This window comes from Lactuca serriola, chromosome 3 (genome assembly GCF_051521515.1).
Source record: "Lactuca serriola cultivar US96UC23 chromosome 3, Lser_US96UC23_V15, whole genome shotgun sequence".
Taxonomy (NCBI): domain Eukaryota; kingdom Viridiplantae; phylum Streptophyta; class Magnoliopsida; order Asterales; family Asteraceae; genus Lactuca; species Lactuca serriola.
The window spans coordinates 86,529,763-86,551,787 of NC_136410.1; the positions used below are offsets into that span (position 1 = coordinate 86,529,763).

The window sequence follows — 22,025 nt, forward strand, 5'->3', positions numbered from 1 at the left end:
TGCTCATGGACGTTTGTCATGTTTATACCATTTCACATATTTTGGTGACTAGTATATTAGTTCCTTCTTGGCATACTCGACATCTTCCCTAGTAGTCTATGCACATACACAGAGACGCTAGCACCTCAAAGTGAATGTTTTCTCTATGTTATTTTTCATTCCAATGACGTCATGTAGTACCGGTGTTCACTTGCAGATGATGATCCCAAAGCAAGCCACAAACAAATTGGGTAACCATAAGGAAACATGATGTATAATAATTCAGATGCAAAATTCATATATTTCCAAAATTTTGGTGGCATATTGTTCAACGAGAATGTATTGGAAATCATTTTCAAATTCTCACTTCGTCTTCCGTACAAAATCCTTCTTAAAACTTGTCTAGAAACACAACCAACGTAATTTAAAAGAGAAGAGAATAAAGATTTCTCAAACACAAGTTAAGCCGTTGCAATAAAATACAGCCTAAAGTTGCCATTTGCCACACATACATAACATATATATAGTATAATATTAATATTAATTAATTAATAAACATATAAACATAAGCCCACAACAATGATCATGACTTAACATCTTTGAGGCCACCACCTTTCTCAAGCTCCCCAACTAACTCCCTCAAAGCCGGAACCTTCATGGCTAGCGTTCTGTACAACCTAGAATACCTAGCCCTGGTTCCATCTGCTGTTCTAGCTAAAGCCAGTAGGGATAAAGCTTCCGGAAGCTTCGCAAACACTTGTTTAATCTCCTCCAAATTCATGTTTTCTAGAACAGTAGGGCGTGGGACCACTCTAAGAATTTCACCTGTTTTTGGCTCTTGAACACGATCATCTGCTTTGATCACAAGTTCTGAATGTGAATTTGCTCCACATTTTATGATGAAAGGGGATGTGGATCCTGTGTTGAACTGTAACACGTTCCATTGTGTCACCTCCGTTTCATTGCCGGAATGTTCGCCGGAAATAGCCCGCGATGGCCCTTGTGGCGGCTGATCATCTTCTTCCACAATTGACTAAAAAAAAAACAGAATTCGTGTAAAAAAATATTTTAAAAAAAAAATTGGGTGGTTAGTAGTTACCTCTACAACACGACGAGCATCTGCAATGTGTCTTTGTGCACACGGATGATCGATTTCAAGAAGTGAAGATAATTGTGCTGAAAGATCATCTAATCCTGTAACCAATCCTTTCTTCTTGCTTCTACTCATTATATTAACTGCAGATTGCCTCATTATTTCCTATCACATTAACACATGGCAAAATTCTCATCATTTTTTTTAAAACAAAAAACTTATATTATTATATAATACGTAAAGTATATGTATGTATGTATGTATGTATATTATGTAATGTAACAACTAACAACCTTGACTTGCTTTAGAATTCCATCAAGGGCAATTAGAGACGCCAGCCTGGCATCCTCAGCTGCAGAAGAAGGATTCCGGACAGGTGATCCACCATCTTCTAATGTTAACAGTGCCGTATCATTTTTCATTTGTTGTAGAATCTAATCAAAACAATTCATTAACAAAACACGTTATTTAAGTAAATTGAAGAAAGGACAATATAGTCATTTACTCATTTTACCTTTCTTCTCTTGTGATCAACAGACTCTAGAGCTGAACGTAGTTTTGCTACTTGTGACGAATCTTCTGCTGCCTCTGTTGCTAATGTCCCCGCAATATCCTGATAAAGCAAATTACGTTTTTGGTCCTTATTTGTGGTTCATGTAACAATTTTGGTCCATGTTGCAAGTAAAATGACAAGAATTGAAATTTTTACCTTGAGGTGTTGGAGTTGAGAGTTATAAACGCGTTTTGCGTATTCGGTCAAGAGTTGACCGAGGGCATCGGTCAAGGGCGGCATTGCAGCGCCAAGGCCCGCCATCCAACCGTCCATGATGGCGGTAGAAAGAAGCTCTAACTGACCGGTGACCCCACCACCAGCATCCACGCCACTGACCGAAAGAAAGTCAAAGGTCATGGCAAGCCAAGATCTGATCTGGCGTTGCAGCTCGCCAGCTGGCGTATGGACAAAAAGGGCAGCAAGGGATTTATTCCCTGTTGCGAATGATTTCGCGTCTTCGGTTATTTCCCTAAGTTTAGCACCAGTCACATGTTGTCTCCATGATTCTTGATCAATTCCACGTATCTTTAACACAACCGAGGACAATTTCGACTTTTTCTCTGGTTTTAAATTTACTTTAAACCCAAGAAAATGGTCATCGATTATCGCGTTCTTGAAACTTGAATCGTATCTCACAGGAGATCTTCCAGGGCTGCTGCCTCTACTGGAACTTCTGCTTCTTCCACTTATAGGCTTTTCAAGAAATCTATCAACAGGAGGAACCTATAAAATATCAATGAATTACTTCCATGATCTTAAGGGCAAAAATGTCATTTTAGATAAATAAAGGTGAGTGTGTTACCTTGATGGATTGAAGCTCGGGTGACCTTGCTAGCAATGATCTTATGTATAAAATTCTGACACGGGAAACAAGCATGGTGTCCATTACTCTATGTGGCTCCATTTTTCTTATGAATGCGAAAACAGCATCTCTTATTTCAGCAAGTATTTCATGTTCACGTGAAGCACCTGCTTTAATCACAGCCGCCAAAACCTGCAACATTCAAACGTTTTACACAAGTTGAGGAATATTACATTTTTGGTCCCTTAGTATAGCTGTTTTTTTCAATTTTCGTCCCCAAAAAAATTTATCTTGTAAATTTGGTCCTTGTTTGAGGTTTTTTGTAACTATCTTGGTCCTTGTTCCCATTCAAAGACTATTTTTAGGACCAAAATTGTTAAAATCAGCTATACTCAGAGACCAAAAACAGTAATTTTACTTGAAAAGAAAACCAAGAACCTCAAATAAGGACAAAAACTGCAAGAGAACTTTTTGGGACTAAAATTGTAAAAATAAGATATACCCAAGGACCAAAAATAGTCATTTTACTTGAAAAAGGAACCAAAAATGTTACAAGAAGCTCAAATAAGGACAAAAACTGCAAGAAAAAACTTTCTGGGACTAAAATTGTAAAAATAAGCTATACCCAAGGACCAAAAATAGTCATTTTACTTGAAAAAGGAACCAAAAATGTTACAAGAGGCTCAAATAAGGACAAAAACTGCAAGAAAAAACTTTTTGGGACTAAAATTGTAAAAATAAGATATACCCAAGGACCAAAAATAGTCATTTTTACTTGAAAAAGGGACCAAAAACGTTACAAGAACCTCAAATAAGGACAAAAATTGCAAGAAAAAACATTTTTTGGGACCAAAAATGTAATTTATTCAAGAAAGTGTTTCAAAATTCAGAAATATGTGAATTATACCAGCATTAGTAGCTTGTTTGCTCCATCAGAAATAGCAGCAAGGCCATCATATTGTTCTAGGTCAAACTCATTCAAAGCAGATGTGAGATATTCTCCTGCTGGGGTTGACTTTATCTTATCTTGACCAGGTTTGACCAATGCTAGAGTTCCATCAGGTTTTTTAGGGGAGAAAGGGACAACATCTGTTGTTGTATGTTCTTTGTTATTAATGTCATTCCTGTAAGTTAGATAAATAAATCCAAAACAGTGTTAAAAATTAATTACGCAAAAAGAATAATCTTGAAACTATAATAATGATTTCACCTTCCAATTTCATTGGCCTGGTTTTGAATTTTGGGTGGTGCTCCTAATGCCAGCTGGCTTCCCATTGAAGTTGCCTTCTCTGTCAATCTCTCAAAAAGCTTCTCATTTTCTTCATGCAACCTCTGAAAAAACATATATCTCCATTGTTGGATTTTTCATTTCTATTTATTATTATTGTTGTTGTTGTGTTTAGTTTACCTCAATTAGGGCATCACGTTTCTGAAGTTCTTCTTCAAGTTTCTTGGAAACAGATGTAGATTCAATATCTTCTTTTGTGGAGTTTGAGTCTAAGCTTGTTTTGGACTGAAGTGTTACATTCAGTTGTGCCTCTAAGCTTTTTAGTTTTGCCTGAAATGTGAAATTACAAAAAGCCCCATAAACATATATATGAAATAACATCATAAATCAATAATGGAAATGAAATATTAGCAAATTTGAACCTGTAAAGACTCGATTGTTGAATCACGTTGTTGTAACTGTAATTTCTGCTCTAGCACTTGGTTGACTAGTTGACCAACTTGACTTTTCAGATCATTATTCTGATCCTTCTCTGTTTTATTCTTTTCAGCAAGAATAATATTCTCTGCCTGTAATGGAAAACATTAACAAAATGAGAAAAACTTTACACATAATGAAAAATTAAAAATACATATTTTTTTAAACTCACAAACCTTTAAATCTGACTGAAGTGCAAAAGAAACTTTCCAGGCTTTCTGAACTTCATTGAATAGTAACACACACTGATCATTTGCAACATTAAGTGCTTGTTTTAGTCCCACAACTTCCTGTTTCAGATCAAGACTTTCTTTTTCTTTTTCATAAAACTCCTTACGAGCATCATTTGCCTATATGAGAGAACACAAATAAGGCTCCTCAATATAAAAGACAAGGGCAAAATAGTCATTTTTACAAACTTACAGTATCTTTCCACTTCTTAATGGTATCTCGGTTCCCAAGGCTCAATACAGAATTTCGAGCTCTAGAAGCAAAATTTAGAGATGACAATGTTTCAGACAAATTTGAAACATCTGGACAGATGTTTACAATGAGCAGAGTTTTTGAGTTTCCACCTATGATGACAAATATACAAAAGATAATGTAAAAAATGGCAGTTTTAAATATTCCAAAAAATGTAATATTTTCAGAATCAAGAATACCAAGTGAATCAGCAAGAAGTTTTGTAAGCATTGAGTTCTCATAAGGAACATCTTCTTTCTTGGAAGTCAATGAAGCTAATACATCTCCCAACCTACATACATAGTCAATAAGTCAAAAAGTCAAACAGTGAGACATAAAGATATCAAAAAGTATAAGTTACATACGCAGAGAGTGATTTCATGACATGTAACACATCAGTTGTGTCATCCCCATTGTTATCTTCCAGACCTAAAGTTTGACTTCCAGCCAAGTCAACAAGAGAAAGTTTGCTATATAAATTTTCTCCAGTGATCAAATTGTCATAATATATATGTATCGTGGTTATCCTGTGCAAAATAACAAACCAAAAAACTTTTCAGATTCTTGTTTGGAATGAATAAATGAAAACAAAACAAGAAACTGAACACATACAGATGAGAAACATTGATCTTGTTTTTGTCATCACTTCTATTCAAAAGTGCCCTTTTGATGACTTTAGAGAACTCTAGTGGATTGTCAACCTTTTCCTGTACAAGGTCAACCTTGGGTTGACCTTGACCACTCTCTGACTTTGAAAGCAAATCTTTCATCTACAAAACAGAAGATAAGTATCAAAACCAAAGTATATTTAAAAGAAAATGACATACCCATATAAGTAATTATATAAAAAATAAAGGGTGTAACCTGTTCATTATGAAGCTCAACAACTGTAACAAAAAAGTTAAATCTTGAAGTTGAAGTTGTATCTGAGTTGGAGACATCAAACAACTCTTCAAAGCATCTTGCATATAAACCTCGATCATGGCTAGAACCTTCCATGGTGTGTGTTTTTCCAGAACATGTTTGACCATATGCAAAGATTGACACATTGTGTCCATCTAATGCTGACTGGACAAACGGTTGAACATCTGTGAAAAATTCAGCTGTCACATGAAAAGATGACATCATGTTATTTAAACAATATAACCATAATTATCATGAAAGAAAAGGTTTAATGGAAATGTGGTATACCTTGTCCAACATGTGGTCCATAAACCCTGTCAAATTCATAATCTTTTTTAGGGTTGGAGACAGCATCATCACCAGTATTGACTCGTATAGTATAATCATCAGGAAACTCAACAACTGAAGGGCCTTCATCTTCAAAAAGTGGTCTTGTTCTACAAAAGACCTTTATGTTTCCTGAATTTATGGATGAAGATTTCAGATGAAGAGAACTTTCACCAAAATGACTACTTTGCCCTTGTTGAAGGACTCCAAACCCATTTGATTGTTATTTTGATAATATATGTTTCTTTTATCAGAGTTGTTTGCTCTAGTAAAAATTAGTTACATTTTCGGAGATTATCAAACAATATTATACACATGACTAAATTTATGACAGCAAAAAACTTTTCACTATAACAAATTTATGTGACAAAACTTAAAGGCAGCTGATTTTTTAGCATAAAAATGTTAATAACAACGGATCTTAATGATATACTCCAAACTGTAATCACGGTATGTATCTTGAAAACAAAATGTTACAAGTTAATTCATTTATTGTTATTATTATTAGTAAATCTATTATGATTCTTATATTTATTAACTGTATGCAAATGGTATGTACTTCCATTCAATTTCCATTTTGAGTACAGACTTCCAACTTAACATTTTGGGGTCTATAACTTTATAGACTAAAAAAACATATTAAGTATCCGGGTTGAACTACAGATGGATTAACAGTAAAACATGTGCTTATCATATTTTACACAAAGTTATCCTACAATCCATAGAAGATGCATGAAGAAATCATGCTTACCTTTAGCAGTCAATAGCTCATTGTACAACCTTTTCTTCTCATTTAAAAGTGGGGCAACTTTAGCTTCAGCTTCAAGAGCAGCCTGATCTGAAAATGAAATCAAAGAAATTGTTGGTGTTTACCATGTATCAGCTTGAATGAAAACAATTTGACAATTCAAGAAGATATAATGAAATGAGTAAGGGAAAGAAAAAAAGAAAAAGATTTAAGAACCTTAACTAGGAAGCAGTATAAGTTACAAATCATACAAGAGTCCCAATTTGTGTGAAAAAGATCATATCAAAGTACATATTTATAAAGTACTTATCTTGTAAAAAGAAATCCAGAAAGTGAAGTAAAATGTCATTCATACCTAGCTTACGGGTCTTATCAGCAAGAACACCTAGATATCGTGTCACTCGATCAAGTTTTGCATTAGAGTACTCTTGAAGATCAACGGCTTCTTGTCTCAACTCTACATAATCTTCTTTGGCATGCTGTCAATGTGGTATAGTAATTTAACTCGTGTCAAAAGGACATGTGAATATTCAAACAGAACAGTTACTACATAGCAATCATAAGGCACAAACAGCAAGGGTAAAGTCTATTAATTTTGTGGTTACTATGTCTTCCACAAGTAATTTGCTATAAATACTGTATGATATTAGGCCCAAAAGTTCCTCAATTTTGTAGATTAATCATTAATCCATCTACAATGCTTCTTCATACACTAAACTTACAGATATCTGCACTTATGTGGGATTAAGTGAAAATCTGGTACACTTTGCCCAGGTGTCCATTCTATTTTACCATGAAAGGTGTGGCCAAGTTGTTTAATTTAAAGCAAGTTAACTTACATAGCCTTAATCTAGCACATTTGGCATGCCTACTCCATTTGCACAGTACTTTATAGTCACAAAGAGTAAAAACCGTGACGCATTTTAAGCAATAAATCAGATTCCAAGAGCACTGAGAGTTGTATTAAAAGGAAAATTAAATTAGTAAGGAGTAAAGATAATTTACCTTGACCTTATCCTTCAAATTATGAAGCTTGGTGGCAACAGACTGTTTAGAAATGAGTTCCGAATGTGCTACAATTGACGGAGTAGAGATCGAGTATCTCCGAACAATAGGAGCAGGAGCAGGAACAGACGGTGGCTGCTCCGCCGGAGATTTCCTCGGTTCAAAACCACTCACCTCCCAGTTCCACCTGTTGTTCGACATTGATTAATTCTTCCTTTCACAAATCCCTAATTCCTCAAAATCGTGACAAAATTAAGGCGATTTGATGTTTTTCGGAAGAAATTATGAAGATGGAAACGGAGGTGGAGGAGAAGATAGTCCGACGAGCTGCACCACTCTTTCTCTCTCACCCTCTCTCAAATCTTTGGTTGTAAACTCTTTCCCTCTTTTCCCTATTTCCTTCACGTATTTTAAGCTATTACAATTTAATTAATTCCAAAATTATGAAATAAATAATTAGCAACCTTTGAATCCCCAATCATAATATATAATTTTTTATTTTTTTATTTAAATTATATATATAATCATAATGTAACCCATTACTCAATATTTGATGGTCAAAATAAGGAAAAAAATGTTTGAATTTTAATTGTAAATTTTTTACATATTAGTATTAGTTAATTAAAAAATATATTCCGCTAAAGTTTAAAATAAAGTTAAGATAGTTGTTTTGATCTTAAAACAATAAATATACAATTCATAATTTCATATTAAAGTGACGATTTTATTAGTAAAAGAAACATGTATGATTGTTTTATTATTATATTGAAATAAACATCAAAAGGACAGATTGACAACTTTATAATAAAAAGTTTATTATATCTACTATCTTAGTTATTAAACATTAAGAAATTTATTTGATGGAATGATAAAATTAAGTATTTTATTTGTTTATATTTTGGCTTGAAATAAATATTAAACAGGGTGTGAGATATGAGAATGGGTGAGTTGTAATTCAAACACCTTACATCAATTTCGAACGCAAAATAATATGCGCTTCACGATATTCAAAGCATCGCTTTCTATTGTGGGGTTATGGAGTTTTGGTATTTGGATTGGATTGGGGGGAATGGAAAGATAAGGAAACCTTACTACTCACTACTCACATGAGACTGTTAGTCATTCGGCCATTTGGGTATGAATTGGGCCGAACCCGGTTCAACAATTTAAAGTTTAAACATTAGTTTTTTTTTTTTTTTTTAATCGGCAAACTAATTTATTCCTAAAAGCACATATGTCTTATGACACTTAAACCCCTTAAACTCATGACTTCTTATTTGAAAGTGTCACTCTTACCGTCAAGCCAAAAGCCCTTTAGATTCATCAATTTTGGTATGGAATGGTTTTGTTTATGTAAGATTGTAATGTAACTTGTAAGTTGTAAGTCTTGTTTCAACTTTCAAATGTAACGTTAGCCTATCTATTCTAATAGATAAAAGGTTTTTTTTTTTCCATTTGTGACACTCTTATTCAATTTGTCAAATATCATTTTGTGGTTATTTTGAATTAATTTTTTTTTCCACATCTCATTTTATAAGTTTTTCTATTTTATTAAATTCCACATAATATTTTAATATAATAATTATAATAAATGTAGTAATAAATAGATATCAATTTTATTAATAAACTTACCTTTTAATTTCATAATTCCCAAAGTTAAAGTCTATTAGTTTCTTTTATTTGTTTATTTATTTAAATTATTTATTTAAATTTAAAAGATAAAAAATATTTTCACTATAATAGTTCATTATTTTTCTTATTTTCCTATAAATTCAAAGTTTTCAAATATTTAGACCTTTATATTTAATCTTTTTTTTAATTAACTCATGTAATAAAAGAGTCTCACAACTAGTATAAAAGAAACTAACATGATCTCTTCAAAATGAAGGAAGAGAACATAAGTAACTTTAGCAAAAGGGGTGAGAAAATAGTGTGTGATAATCAATGAACATGGTTTTTTTAAGGATCATGTGTGTATTATTTTTGTATTGATATTTTGTGTATATATGTGGGTTAACAAAAAAATTAGTTATGGATAATTTGTTAGAACACTTAAAGTTTTAGGCACAAAATAGTGTATGTTTTCGGAGAATATATAGTTATTTGAGATCTTGAGAAGATCCGAAATATTGAAATATGAGTATATATACTGATTGATCCAAAATCTGAATAGATTGAAAAAAATAATAATGCAAATTAAACAATAGAAAAAATGTCCCAACTTGGCTCCATGTTGCAAGGTAGTTTTGAGTTGCCTTCGAGAATACCCAAAATTTTCATATTTTGTTAACTTTCCTTCACTCTGATCATGTTTCTCCATTGCATTCTAGATCCAAAATTCTATAGATGTTTGAGGTGACAGGGGATCTTTCTTTAACCCTCGCATTTTGTAATGTTCAATATCAAAGTTGACTTATATACAAGTGTACTCCACACCACCTACCTTGTATAGATCATAGTTTAAATTGGCACACATATTAATTCCAATCACATTAAAATAAATGTGACATTAAAATTACCAACAATAAATTTAGTTAAAACAAAACTAACTTTGTGAGAATTTGAAAGAAAAAAAAAATATGAGTGAGTTATATAATACTTGTTCTAGATTTATAATTCAACCTAAAACACTAAGCAACTGACTCTATGTCCTTATCAAATCATAGTCGATGTTTATAAAAAGAAAATTGTGAGATCTAACATAACATATAAGGGAAAGCAGCGTGTGAACAATTGGAGTCTCTTTGTATCAACGATTTGAATTTCAATTGAAAATTGAAGCAGTATCATCTCTAGTTCTAAACGATTCAAGCTATGATATATAATATATAATAATGATAGCAATTTTAGTATGATTTTGTATCTTTAATTCAATAATTAACGTTGACAAAAACAAACGCAGTTATCTCCAAAAAAAAAAAAAGTTCATCTTATGATTGATACAATTATAAATTTTTAATGTGTAATGATGCACAAATATATATTGATGGGAGAGGGGTAGGTGATACAACTATTGTAAGAATATTTTTTGTTTTTTGTTTAAAACATATGTATATATTGTTAGAAATATGGTTTAGTGGCACTTGGAAATCTGAGAATCGTGATAATCATTTTCAAATCGAAGTATTTGGGTGGTACTCCCAAATCCTCAATTGGATAAGACTCAGAGAATTCAGATAGAAAGAAAGAGAGAATGAGATGATGTAATTTCGTGAGTACCAGAAAAAACTGACTAAATTTGGTTATAAACCTTCCTTGTCCGAAAACTGACAAAACTGTCATATAACAGTTTTTCTCAACAGTCAAAAGTGTTACAATTCCGAGTTTTCTATAAGGATTAATGCAAAGTCAAAACCGGGTCAAATATTCAAAATTTGGATTTTCTGATGCATTTTTAATACAACAATATAACCCAAATAAAAAAATTCGCGCTGACCTGGCAGCTCGACCCCAGCTAAGGGCTCTGCCCCTTGGACCCCCGTTCGTTCAGGGGATTCGCCCCTAAATGACAGTATACTTTGATACTTGATCAAACTTAAACAAGTGTGTACTCCACACCTTCCTTACTTGTTTAGTATTTATCAAGATCATTTTTAGTCAACAAAAGTAATCCTATTACACTTAAATAACATTGATGATAACAAATCACCAACATATACTACCTAATTACCAATGATTGTATAAGTCCCATACCACCTACATGGCCACATTCATTTTGTCATTAAACCTACAATTAAGTAGTAGCGTACTCCATATTTATCTTAATTGGGTAAAGTGAAAAGGACTCTTTTGGTATTGGATTTGGTTTTAATTTGATTCAATTTATAGTGGAGTCATTTTATATTGGTTAGTTAATTGTACTCACTTTCTAACTTTTGTGTTGTATATAGAGATTTTAATACCCAAATTATTAAAAGAAATGAGTTTAAAGTGTAGATATATGTGGAGTCTCATTTGTGGATGTAAGCGACGTATCACTGAATGGATAAGTTGTTTCTTCGCGAGACTCATGAATGAGAAGCATGTTTTTAGCTTCAAGAAATACGAGAATGCATTTGTATTGGTAATCACATTGGAAATGTTGTGATAAGATGAAGGTGACAAAGTATTTTCATTACTAATTCGACCTCATCAATTTTAGAATCACGGTCTTCAAGTGCCTCTGCCAAGTTTTTTAGAGAGTGGCATAAATATGTAACTGAAGAAGAACCTTTATTTTTGTTTCAGAATTACACTTGTAGTTGAAGAATTAATGACATATTATTGTTAAGGAATATATCATATAGCTTGTTCCATAAGTCTTTCAAGTTATAATTGTCACTAAATATTCTTGTAAATGACTAGGATCACAAGTTGAATAAAACCGAGGTTTTATCATATACTCATTGGCCTCCCAGTTCTCATCATCATCACCGTGAGGTTGGAATTTACCGGTGATACGGTCATGAACTTTAACACACTTGCACATATCAAGAAATGTTTTTGACAGAATTCATATTTCAAGCCATCAACAAATAACTTAAAGCTAAATTATGAGTAAACATTCATGAGGGTAAAGACTATTGACTAATAGTAGGACTTAATAATAGGGCAATGCTCGATGATGACATAGATGTCATTGTGTCTTAGAGCAAATCGAAAAATAAGCCCAAGTAAAACAGAAAGTTAATGAACAAGAAGCTAAGATTTGGTATAGATAATATAATGTAAATATAGTCTAAACCATAGTGAAGATCTGAATACGATAATGTTGGACTTCAGTGATGTCGATCAAGTGGTGGTTTGCCACCGTAAAGAAGTAGCAATTGAGGGCTGCAATCAACGACATATGGACCATTTATGTAATTTAATCTCTTTTATTGCCCACTTTTCATGATTATTAATATTTGAGTAAATTACATATTTGGTTCTTGTGGTTTGTCTAAATTTATGATTTTGGTCTTGGTATTGAATTTTGACTTGGCTGGTCCATGTGGTTTGCATTTGTTTTATTGGGGGTTCATGGTTTATATAAAAAGATTAACCTTTCTAATATCTTTTTCCTTTTTCTTTCTACCTATTTACAATTTTTAATAATAAAAAGTAGAAAAACCCAATCCACAACCATCATACCCCCACCTCACACCTCATATATATATATATATATATATATATATATATATATATATATATATACACACACACATCAGTGTATACATTATGTGCCCCATTACTTCATCTAGAAAAAAAAAAGCAAAGTTGTAACACCTGTTGTCAGGTATTTTCTTTTCCAAGCCCTTATGTTAAGAGTTTACAAGAGAGGTCATTATGTTGGGCGTACAAAGTCGTACGTCGGGCATCAATCAACATTTAAGTACGTTGGGCATACATGTGTGTACGTCGGTCATACTCATGCTTTCCCCAAATGCTAATATTGTGGGTTGTAACCCCTATTTAAACATCATAATCCATCTTGGACCTTCTTATGACCAACCTCCAAGCCCTCCAAACCCTAGAATCGGCCCCTAGTTTTTTTGAGTGAGATTTGAAGCATGTAAGTGATTCTTGAGTGTTCTTGATAGAGAAGGAAGATCATTCAAGATGTTGTGGTGCATCCTAGCTTCTAGATCTAGAATCTTCATCTCCTTGTCCACCTTTTTAAGGTATAAAGTTCAAACCTTGGAGCTTATTTTGATAGATCTTGTTTAGTCTTGGATGTGAGTTCATTTTGTCCCAAAATATGGATCTTTGTAAGTATGGGATACTCCACAACTTATAAGATGTCCTTTCAGACGTTTTAAGATGTTTAGAGTCATAAAAATGTTAGCTTAGCCCTTTCCCTTCTCCCATGCAAGAGTTATGGAGTCTTTAGTGAATTGAAATGTTAGGGTTTTGGGTTTTAGCTCTTTGTAGCCATGAAAAGGCTTAAAGTCATAGACTTTATGGTTTAAGATGTCTCTTTATGGTCAGATATGAAGTTTGAATACATGTCTTACTTATTAAGACCAGTGTAATGTTTGAATCTGTTGTGTACGCCGAGCGTACTTCTGGCTACGCTCAACGTAGCCAGTTGCGAACCCGACTCCTCCTGCCCAACGCCCAACGTAGAGAAGTGTACGGCGCATGTACGGTCGCCGTTGATTTTCATTGACTTTTGACCAAGTATGCCTTTTTGACAAGTTTTTAGGGTTTTAGATCTTAGGATTCGCAAAATGGTCTTTTGCCCAAATTATGGATTAGACTTTAGTTGGGGATTAGTGAAGTATGAAAAAGTACCTTAATTATTAATTAGGGTTAATTGGTGTAATTATTAGGCGGAGTCTAGTTCCGACGGTTTGGGTGTAAGTTATATCAGTCATTTGTGCAAGGTCAGTCTCCTTACTTATTCTTATATGTGTGGTAGTGTTATATATATATATATATATATATATATATATATATATATATAGGATGACCAGCTGGGTCTATGTGCTATTAATGTGATATGTGTTACCTTATATGTGCTGAGACTTCGGGTAGTCTCCAGGGTTGTTGATAACCCACAGGGCGTGTTGTGTGTCCACTGAGACTTCGGGTAATCTCTAGGGTTGCTGATAACCCTTAGTTGTTATATGTGTTGTGTTGTATGTGGTATTCTGGGAAACTCACTGAGCTTCATGCTTACAGTTGTTGGTTAAATATGATCCAGGTACTTCTGAGGATCGTTGGAAAGCGAAGGTTTGATTGTACATATTCGCATGTAGTATATGATGTCGGATATTTTTGGGACACTCTGATATTTTGATGATGAGTGTATTTGACACTATGATTTTCATGGAATGGTTTCTATGAACAATGTTTTATCTAAATTTAAAAACGAAAATTTTGGTTTCAAATTCGAGATGTTACAAGAGCTTCCCATTTAACATTCTCTTCTTCTCATCTATCTTCAATGGTTCTTCTTATTAAATTTTCCCAATTCCTTAATTTGAAAAATATAGAGGCTAATCACAAGAGAGAAAGATTTTGGGCTAATAGAAGGTTGTCTCCGATGTAAAGAGGTGGGAGGGAATAATTGTGGTTTCAGTAACCTCCAGTTGTTGTCTATCACCACTTAAAGAATAAACCTACACAATTACTCTTATAAGAAAGAAGTGTCAATTTTAATCATATGTGGGATATGGATGTGCTCAAGATATACAATCAATTGGATTTAGAATTGATTCAATTATGTTAATCGGAGATAAGATTTCGATATTCATCTTCAATCGATGGGATTTAGATTCAAACATGCTTATAAGAGGTGTGGTGGATAATGACGTGGGAAGGGGAGCGACTTTATTTTTTAGGTTAAAAGGATGCACATATTTTCCAAGTTAATCAAATCATAGGTATGGTTTTTTTTCTTCAAGTTTAACCAGAAGTGCCTTTTGGACAAGTTAATTGAAGGTACCCAATACTTTTATGTTTCGTTAATGGGAAGATCTTCAATATTCATCAATATGCATTACAGCAAGAGGAATTGCTAACTTCAATATTCAATGTTTGACTTTTTTAGGTTTCTATATTATAATTAGTAGCCAATGGCCACTAGAACAAGATGAATTGCTAACTTTGTAGGATATGTTACTAGATTCATCAAAATTGAATGTATAAGGAATCTTATGAATAGAAACTAATCAACTCAAACTAAACTTCCTTAGAAGAATTTCAACAAAGTGTTGATAATCATCTCATGAGTATTTACATCTTTATTCCCCAACAGTGGAAATTTACTTTATGATTAATGTAATAATCGATTGCTTGTAGTTTTAAACCAACAAAATATCAATTACTAAGACGGTCTCTTACTACTGAAAAGTAAGCATTTATATTTTTATCTCAACGAATAATCAATATCCTAAAATAGTAGCAACAACAAGTTTAAATCTTGAACCCATGAAAGAAATTAAAAGAAACTCATGAAAAATATCTACAATGATAATCAGTAAATTTATTGAAAAATAATAACATCGACTTGACTTCAAAATTATATGATACCTTACTCAACGATTTCTTATGAATATGATTGTTGGATTAAAAATATCATTACAGTTACTGTTATTTTTTCAAAAAAATAAGAAGAGTATGGAAAGCGGTAAACTAAAAGTTAAGGATAAAAAGGATATGATCATATAAGAGAGAGATTCCTAATTTTGTTTTACTAAATTATAAAAATAATTAAAAAGAAAAGAAAAAACATATTAGAAAATAATTTAAAAGAGAGAAGATTTTTATCACTTATACTAACTTTGTCCATATCATCCTCTCCGACCTTTAGCTTATGTTCAATTTTTTTAGGTCACAACACACTCATTTATTTAAAAAAAATACTTTCTCTATCATATATACAACGAAGTGAATCAAGTTTTAACCATTTATCAATAACCTAACACAACCAAAAATACATTATCTACACAACCAAATCCCTATTCTAATAAAACAGTACCTTTTTGCCACATGGCAATTCCTGAGCCACTCCCGGCGAATTTTTCCCGCTCAAGTTTTCTATGTGAAGTTCCAAAAATACCCTTTCTGCCTCTTAATACCAATCCGCCTTCATTATCGCTCTACTTTCCAACTTCTATGCTATAAATCAGCCCTAAATTCCAGAAATCTGGGATTTAATCCCATATAGAGATTCGATTTTCCAATATCAACCCTAAAGGATCGCCTTTCTTCTTCAGTATCTCTCTCTCTCTCTCTCTCTCTCTCTCTCATTTGACGATTTCTTTAGCCACCAAGTCTTAACCATCTATGTTGTGTAATTCCACCGCTTATGTGCGGAAAGGAAGTTCAAACTGGCGAGATCGATTCTGATGGTTTCCGATCCACACTTTGTTGATCGTAGTTGTTTCTGATAGCACGTTGTCCGTTTGGTTTAGAAATCCATGGAGGTTTCATCTGAATCGTTTCAATTCCTTTTTTTTAGTTTTAATTATTTGGCTGGCGAATCAAGTTCCAATTTGGGAATAATCAGTATCCAATATCTCTTTTCCTAATGTGAAGTAGGGATCATGGTTTCTCCATTATGTGTGTTGTGTGTTGTAGACGGATGTCCGGGGCAACTAAGTTGACGGTTACCTCTTCCAAGCTGCTTGCCACCTTCTCATAATCAAAGGTAATTTCTTTGTACCCTTCTTTTTTCATAGTATTGAGAACGTCAAGACTTTTGTGTTAATAGAATTTTAATTTTTGAAAATCGTCATCAGCTTCTCAGGAAATTTAAGTTTGATTTGATCTGTTCTCATGTTACCGCCATGTTTATGCTCTGATTCAAGCAAGCCTACTTCAGTTTTCTTGTTTACATGGTAACACTTGCTAATATTTCCATATGATTATATATGGTGAGGTTTTTTAATTTCAGGCATTGAGTTCTCTTTTCATTTGGAAAGAAAAGAATTTGTATCTAGCTTCCATCTGTTGCTGTTATTTTCAGAAAAAATAAGACGTCAATAAAGGAGTGTCAAAATTTTAGATATTATCTTTTATAGAAGAAATTTAGATGTATTTTAGCTCTGGTCAGCCTTCTTTGAGGTATATCTTATAAAATATTGGTAACATTATACATCCCCTGATTCAGGAGAAATTCAAAATGACCTAAATGTATATTCCTCTTTTATCCTTTGATAATTTTACTTTTCTTTTGCTAGATACTCAAAAAACTTTCAGTCCATTACTTTTTATCTATTTGATTTATTCGTATGCTAAGACCAACAAAATAGCATCTTCATCCAACTAAGGGATAAGAGTGGGCAAAAGGAATTAATTTAGGCTGGGTAAAAGCAACATGATTTTTATGTTTCACCTAAGAATTTTCAAAGGTGGCTGGTCTTTCAGGCAGACCTTTCCTGTGCCCAATTCCAATGGAAGACATTTTTACCCTTATTTGGGAAATAGGTTTTAGTGGTCACCTAGGTATTACTATTGTATCTTTTAGCAACTACAATAGCTACTACTACTATAATTACTAAGGTCTTATTTTGATAGGGTCATTTTAGTCATTTTTTTATGGTGGCCATCTAGAACCTATTGGTCATCAATCTGGTTTGGTTTATCATCACAAACCATGTGTTTCCTGTTAAACTGTTTTATTCTATTCATAAACTGTGAGTTTATCATCTAACATTTATTTCATTCTAACCAAATATAACATTGTACTCCCTTTATTTTTATTATATGAGTCAAAGAAAAACTAAACCAAATCCTTGGAACCCAACTATTGAAGAAAGATCTAGAATATAAGGCATGGGAATAAGATGATTCATAATTTTATGACCATGTATATGGCAGGCAAAGCTATTCGGAAATGCTAAATTTTACTTGGGTTTTTTTTCATTATAATAATATATTTGATTCAATGATTTAACCCTCTTATATTTAATGTCATTTAACAGCAACCACAAGGAGAAGATATTGCATAAGCCCCACTGGCAGAAGAATAGTTAATGTGCTACTGTTGTGTTGAGGCTAATTGCATTAGGAGTTTTGATGGAATTAATGTTAAAGTTTGATGTGTTTTTGTGTCGACGCTAATTTGACTCTTTTTTCCATGGGACAATTTTTCTAATTTACTCTTCATTTCTTAAATCTAACAATTTTATTAAATTTTCCAATTTTTAAAAATCTAACTATAGATAAATAACAAAATTGAAAGTGACAGTAATATATAAGAAATATAAGGTTATAGAGTTTTAATTAGAAGTGCAAATGATATTTTATTCGTATAAACTGAATTTCCCAATATTATTATTTTTAATATTATTTTTTTAAAAAAAATACAATATTACAATTCATAAGTTTTTCTAAATTAATGATATATTATTTTATTACATAATCAATTTTTTTAATTCTATTTAAAATTAACACCCGTGGGTTCCACGGGTTTTAACCTAGTATATATATATATATATATATATATATATATATATATATATATATATATATATATATATATATATCCCTATTACATTGTATTTATAGAGATTAAAACCCATGAATTTTGATATAGTTTTCATAACTTATAAAAAAATAGATTGTCCAAATAAATAATAATAATAATAATAATAATAATAATAATAATAATAATAATAATAATAAAATAGTAATAATAATAGATGTCCAATCTTCTCTTAGCATGTGGCAAACGATCTTCTCCAAAAAGGGTTGCAAGAGGCGTGAAGGTCATGACTGAGTGTCTATATTAATTTTCATTTTAGTTTCTAGTTGGTAGTCACATGGCCACCGATTGCATAAAATGGAAGCAATAAACACATTCTTATAGCCTCAATGACCCTCAACTTTTAGTTCAAAAATGTTAAACAACATACACGATTTTTGTGTTGAACACAAGAAATTGGTTGTCGACAACATACTATTACACTTTATTTCCATTTTTACCCACATCACCGTTAAGAAGAGTATCTTTCTTTCTATCAATCTTCATTTTTAGGTCTTCATTAACCACATCAATAACATTGTCGCTTTGTTAGCATTTACGACTCAAGAACTTAAAACGATTTATAAGATCTAATTTATAATAAACTCATCAACAATATAGAGATCCTTTTCTGGTTTTTATGCATGGAGTTGTAAGCAGTGTTATACATTACTTAAATATGTGAAATAGTGAAAAAAATTAAATCATTATCATTAGGTTATATTTGCCTATAAAAAGTATATGATAACTACTTGGCTATATGTTAAAGCAATAACTAAAAAAATGGAAAATCTTACTACTTACTACATACAAAGAACATAAGATATTTAGAATCAAAGATCATAGAAACAATCAAATTCAATATTCTGACGGTGATTGGGGGAGAAAAGAAGAAATCAAAAACAAGAAATGGGTCATGAAATAGTTTTTAAGTGATATCAGTTGCATTTATACATTACTTAAATAATGAAATAGTGAAAACATTAAAGCAATAGGTTATATTCGGCTATAAAAAAGTGTATGATAACTACTTGGCTATATGTTAAAGAAAGAACTAAAAAATGGAAAATCGTACTGCTTACTACATACGAAGAAGATAAGATATTGAGAATCAAAGATCCTAGAAATAGTCAAATTCAAGATTATAACGGTGATTGGGGGAGAAAAGAATAAACCAAAAACAAGAAATGGGTCTTGAAATAGCTTGTAAGTGATATCAGTTTCATTTTTAGTTTATATAGAAGACCTAAGCAACATTAATTAATAGTCAACTCCAAATAGATAAGATATAAGCATCAGATAAGAAAGTAGCATCTTTTTTCCTAAAAAATTTCATACAAAGAAGATAGTGTTAGGGTTTTATCAATTCCAAAAACAATTTAAATAAATAATGCACAAAATTCATATTTAAAAATCTGATTACCCCACAACAGCTCCAATTTGATAGTAATAATTAACTAACAAACATAAATGGTTTTTGGATACCTCTGATACGTATGGATCATTTGACGTAGTAGATGACAATCACGATTGATTGTCACTATTGGTATCCACACAAGCACATCTGGAATGCTACGAGACACCAGCTTGATCAAAGTTTTCTTATTCCTCATTGGCTCGATGAAGCCATTGATAATAGGCATAAGGAAGGAGAGATGTCGATTTTGAGGCAAGGGACGAAGAGAACAATAATTATGTTGCTTTGTTTCCTTATTGTTATTGGTAACCCTTCACACGTTTAAATGCATATACTTCTGTACAAGTTTCTCAAAACAAAGTCTTTCAACAAACTAATTTAAGTAACATATTTTATTTCATTAATTACTTTAATTACTTGTTTAAACATTAAATAAAATGTTTATTTGATTTTTAAATAAAATTTCTTATTTAATTTGATTTGATCTAATAAATATTAAATAGCCAATTTATTTACTTATTTTAGTTGGTAAATAGTAATTTGTCTAATAAGTATATCATTTATTTACAAACTTTTTTATAGCTATTAGTATGTGATCTCATAGTCTCAACTATCACATATAATTAGTAGTAGAATAAATTATGTGTGTCTTGCATATTAAATCCAACTGACTCTTATTTATGCAAGGTGCAAAAAACAACCAACTATATAGACAATGTTAAGCGTCTAACAACATGTCGTTACCCTAATCATATACGAGTGTTTGTCTCCACAAAACTTTCATCAAATTTTAATGGCGAATACATTGTCATTTTAATCACATTTGTTTTGATATAATTGAACATGGGGTGTGGATTTAATCATTCTTATATAGGTATAATATTGGCTTTTTATTTACGAAATCATATAATATAATTAACTACCAATATTGTTTGGCTACGATCATACACTTATATTTATCCACTCTATCGATGGTTTTGAACAATATCACACTCTAACAATCAGATGAACAAATCACATTCTTGGCTATTTGTGTTCCTCATAAGTTTCATATTGTATTTGATAGTATCATTTATAACTTATTTATTTAGAACATTTAACTACATCAATACATAAAACTACACATATTTAGAGGCTAACATATATCTCAAGTTGAAATATACATAGACTAGGTTAATTCTTTAAGATTCACCCAATCTATGAGGTGACATCTTGATGTGGTCAATAAATTATTCACCCGTAATAAATATATGTGAAACTAGGGTTTAGATCATTTTTTGTCAATTAACTTTGAGTCTTGTGCTTATTTGGTCACTTAACACATTTTAAGTTTTAAAATGTTATTGAACTTGTAAACGTATGTTACAAGCCTACAACAGTCATTAAAATTTTGGTTTGGTCACTTAATTTTTGGTTTTGTGCCCATTTAGGCCCCGTTTGATAGTTGCCGACTGAGAAAGTGCTGATTGGGAAAGGTCTGTCTAGTAAAAAATCTTGACTGAGTAAGTAACCATTTTGTTTGATTGTACATCTGACTGAATGTGTCGACTGATGAAAAATGACTATGTTACCATTTCAACAACAATCAACAAATGTATGAATTCATCAAGAACAAAATCAGCAAAATCAATAAACATATAAATTTATCAACATCATCAACAAATGATCATATCAACATCAAATCATTTGCAATTTCGAAACATTTATCAATCTTAACAACAAAAATTCATCAGGAAAAGAACTTTCAACAATAATAGAACATTCAAAGTTCAACAGGAAAAAAATTTCAACAACAATGGAGCATTCAGCAAAAATCGAAACAACAACAATCTAAACAACAAAAATCGATACAAATATCGGAAATAATGGCAGAAATCGATGCCAGAATCGGAAATAGTTGATAAAATCGATGTAGAATTCAAGACAACAACAATCAGAACTATTATCATATAAGGAGAAATCGATGCTTACTTGATGAGACGAGGAGGAACTTCAATCAGTACTTGTTGGACGATTATTGTTGGTTGCGAGAGAAGGGAGGCGTTGCGTTAGGGCAAGGGTAACGGGATGGAAACGTTTCTTGATTTCCTCATTT

At 32.0% G+C, this 22,025-nt stretch overlaps 1 protein-coding gene and 2 long non-coding RNA genes across 3 annotated transcripts; 1 reads left to right on the forward strand and 2 right to left on the reverse strand.

The window, feature by feature from the left end:
- Positions 1–425: 425 nt before the first annotated feature.
- Positions 426–7,968, reverse strand: LOC145092800 (kinesin-like protein KIN-14B). Its single transcript, XM_079030785.1, has 20 exons — positions 7,578–7,968; positions 6,928–7,051; positions 6,576–6,662; positions 5,786–5,956; positions 5,459–5,697; positions 5,207–5,364; positions 4,960–5,121; positions 4,795–4,886; positions 4,556–4,707; positions 4,309–4,482; positions 4,078–4,224; positions 3,836–3,985; positions 3,638–3,759; positions 3,335–3,551; positions 2,428–2,619; positions 1,782–2,348; positions 1,587–1,685; positions 1,366–1,506; positions 1,079–1,237; positions 426–1,012 (listed from the first exon to the last, which is right to left on the reverse strand). The coding sequence occupies exons 1-20, from the start codon at positions 7,776–7,778 to the stop codon at positions 563–565; spliced, it is 3,804 nt and encodes a 1,267-aa protein (XP_078886911.1). The 5' UTR covers positions 7,779–7,968; the 3' UTR covers positions 426–562.
- A 7,971-nt stretch (positions 7,969–15,939) lies between these two features.
- On the reverse strand, positions 15,940–20,210 carry LOC145092802 (uncharacterized). Its single transcript, XR_013702657.1, has 2 exons — positions 19,999–20,210; positions 15,940–17,000 (listed from the first exon to the last, which is right to left on the reverse strand). It is a non-coding gene; the product is annotated as an uncharacterized LOC145092802 (long non-coding RNA).
- Positions 16,557–18,164, forward strand: LOC145092801 (uncharacterized). Its single transcript, XR_013702656.1, has 2 exons — positions 16,557–16,695; positions 17,972–18,164. It is a non-coding gene; the product is annotated as an uncharacterized LOC145092801 (long non-coding RNA).
- Positions 20,211–22,025: the final 1,815 nt, after the last annotated feature.

Bases quoted from the DNA above. Each gene is read 5' to 3' on its own strand.
- LOC145092800 (XM_079030785.1), bottom strand. From the start codon at position 7,778: ATGTCGAACAACAGGTGGAACTGGGAGGTGAGTGGTTTTGAACCGAGG. The intron at 3,986-4,077 runs GTTCAAATTTGC...TTCACATTTCAG, and splicing joins CAACAATCGAGTCTTTACAG to GCAAAACTAAAAAGCTTAGA. The intron at 2,349-2,427 runs GTAACACACTCA...GATATTTTATAG, and splicing joins CCGAGCTTCAATCCATCAAG to GTTCCTCCTGTTGATAGATT.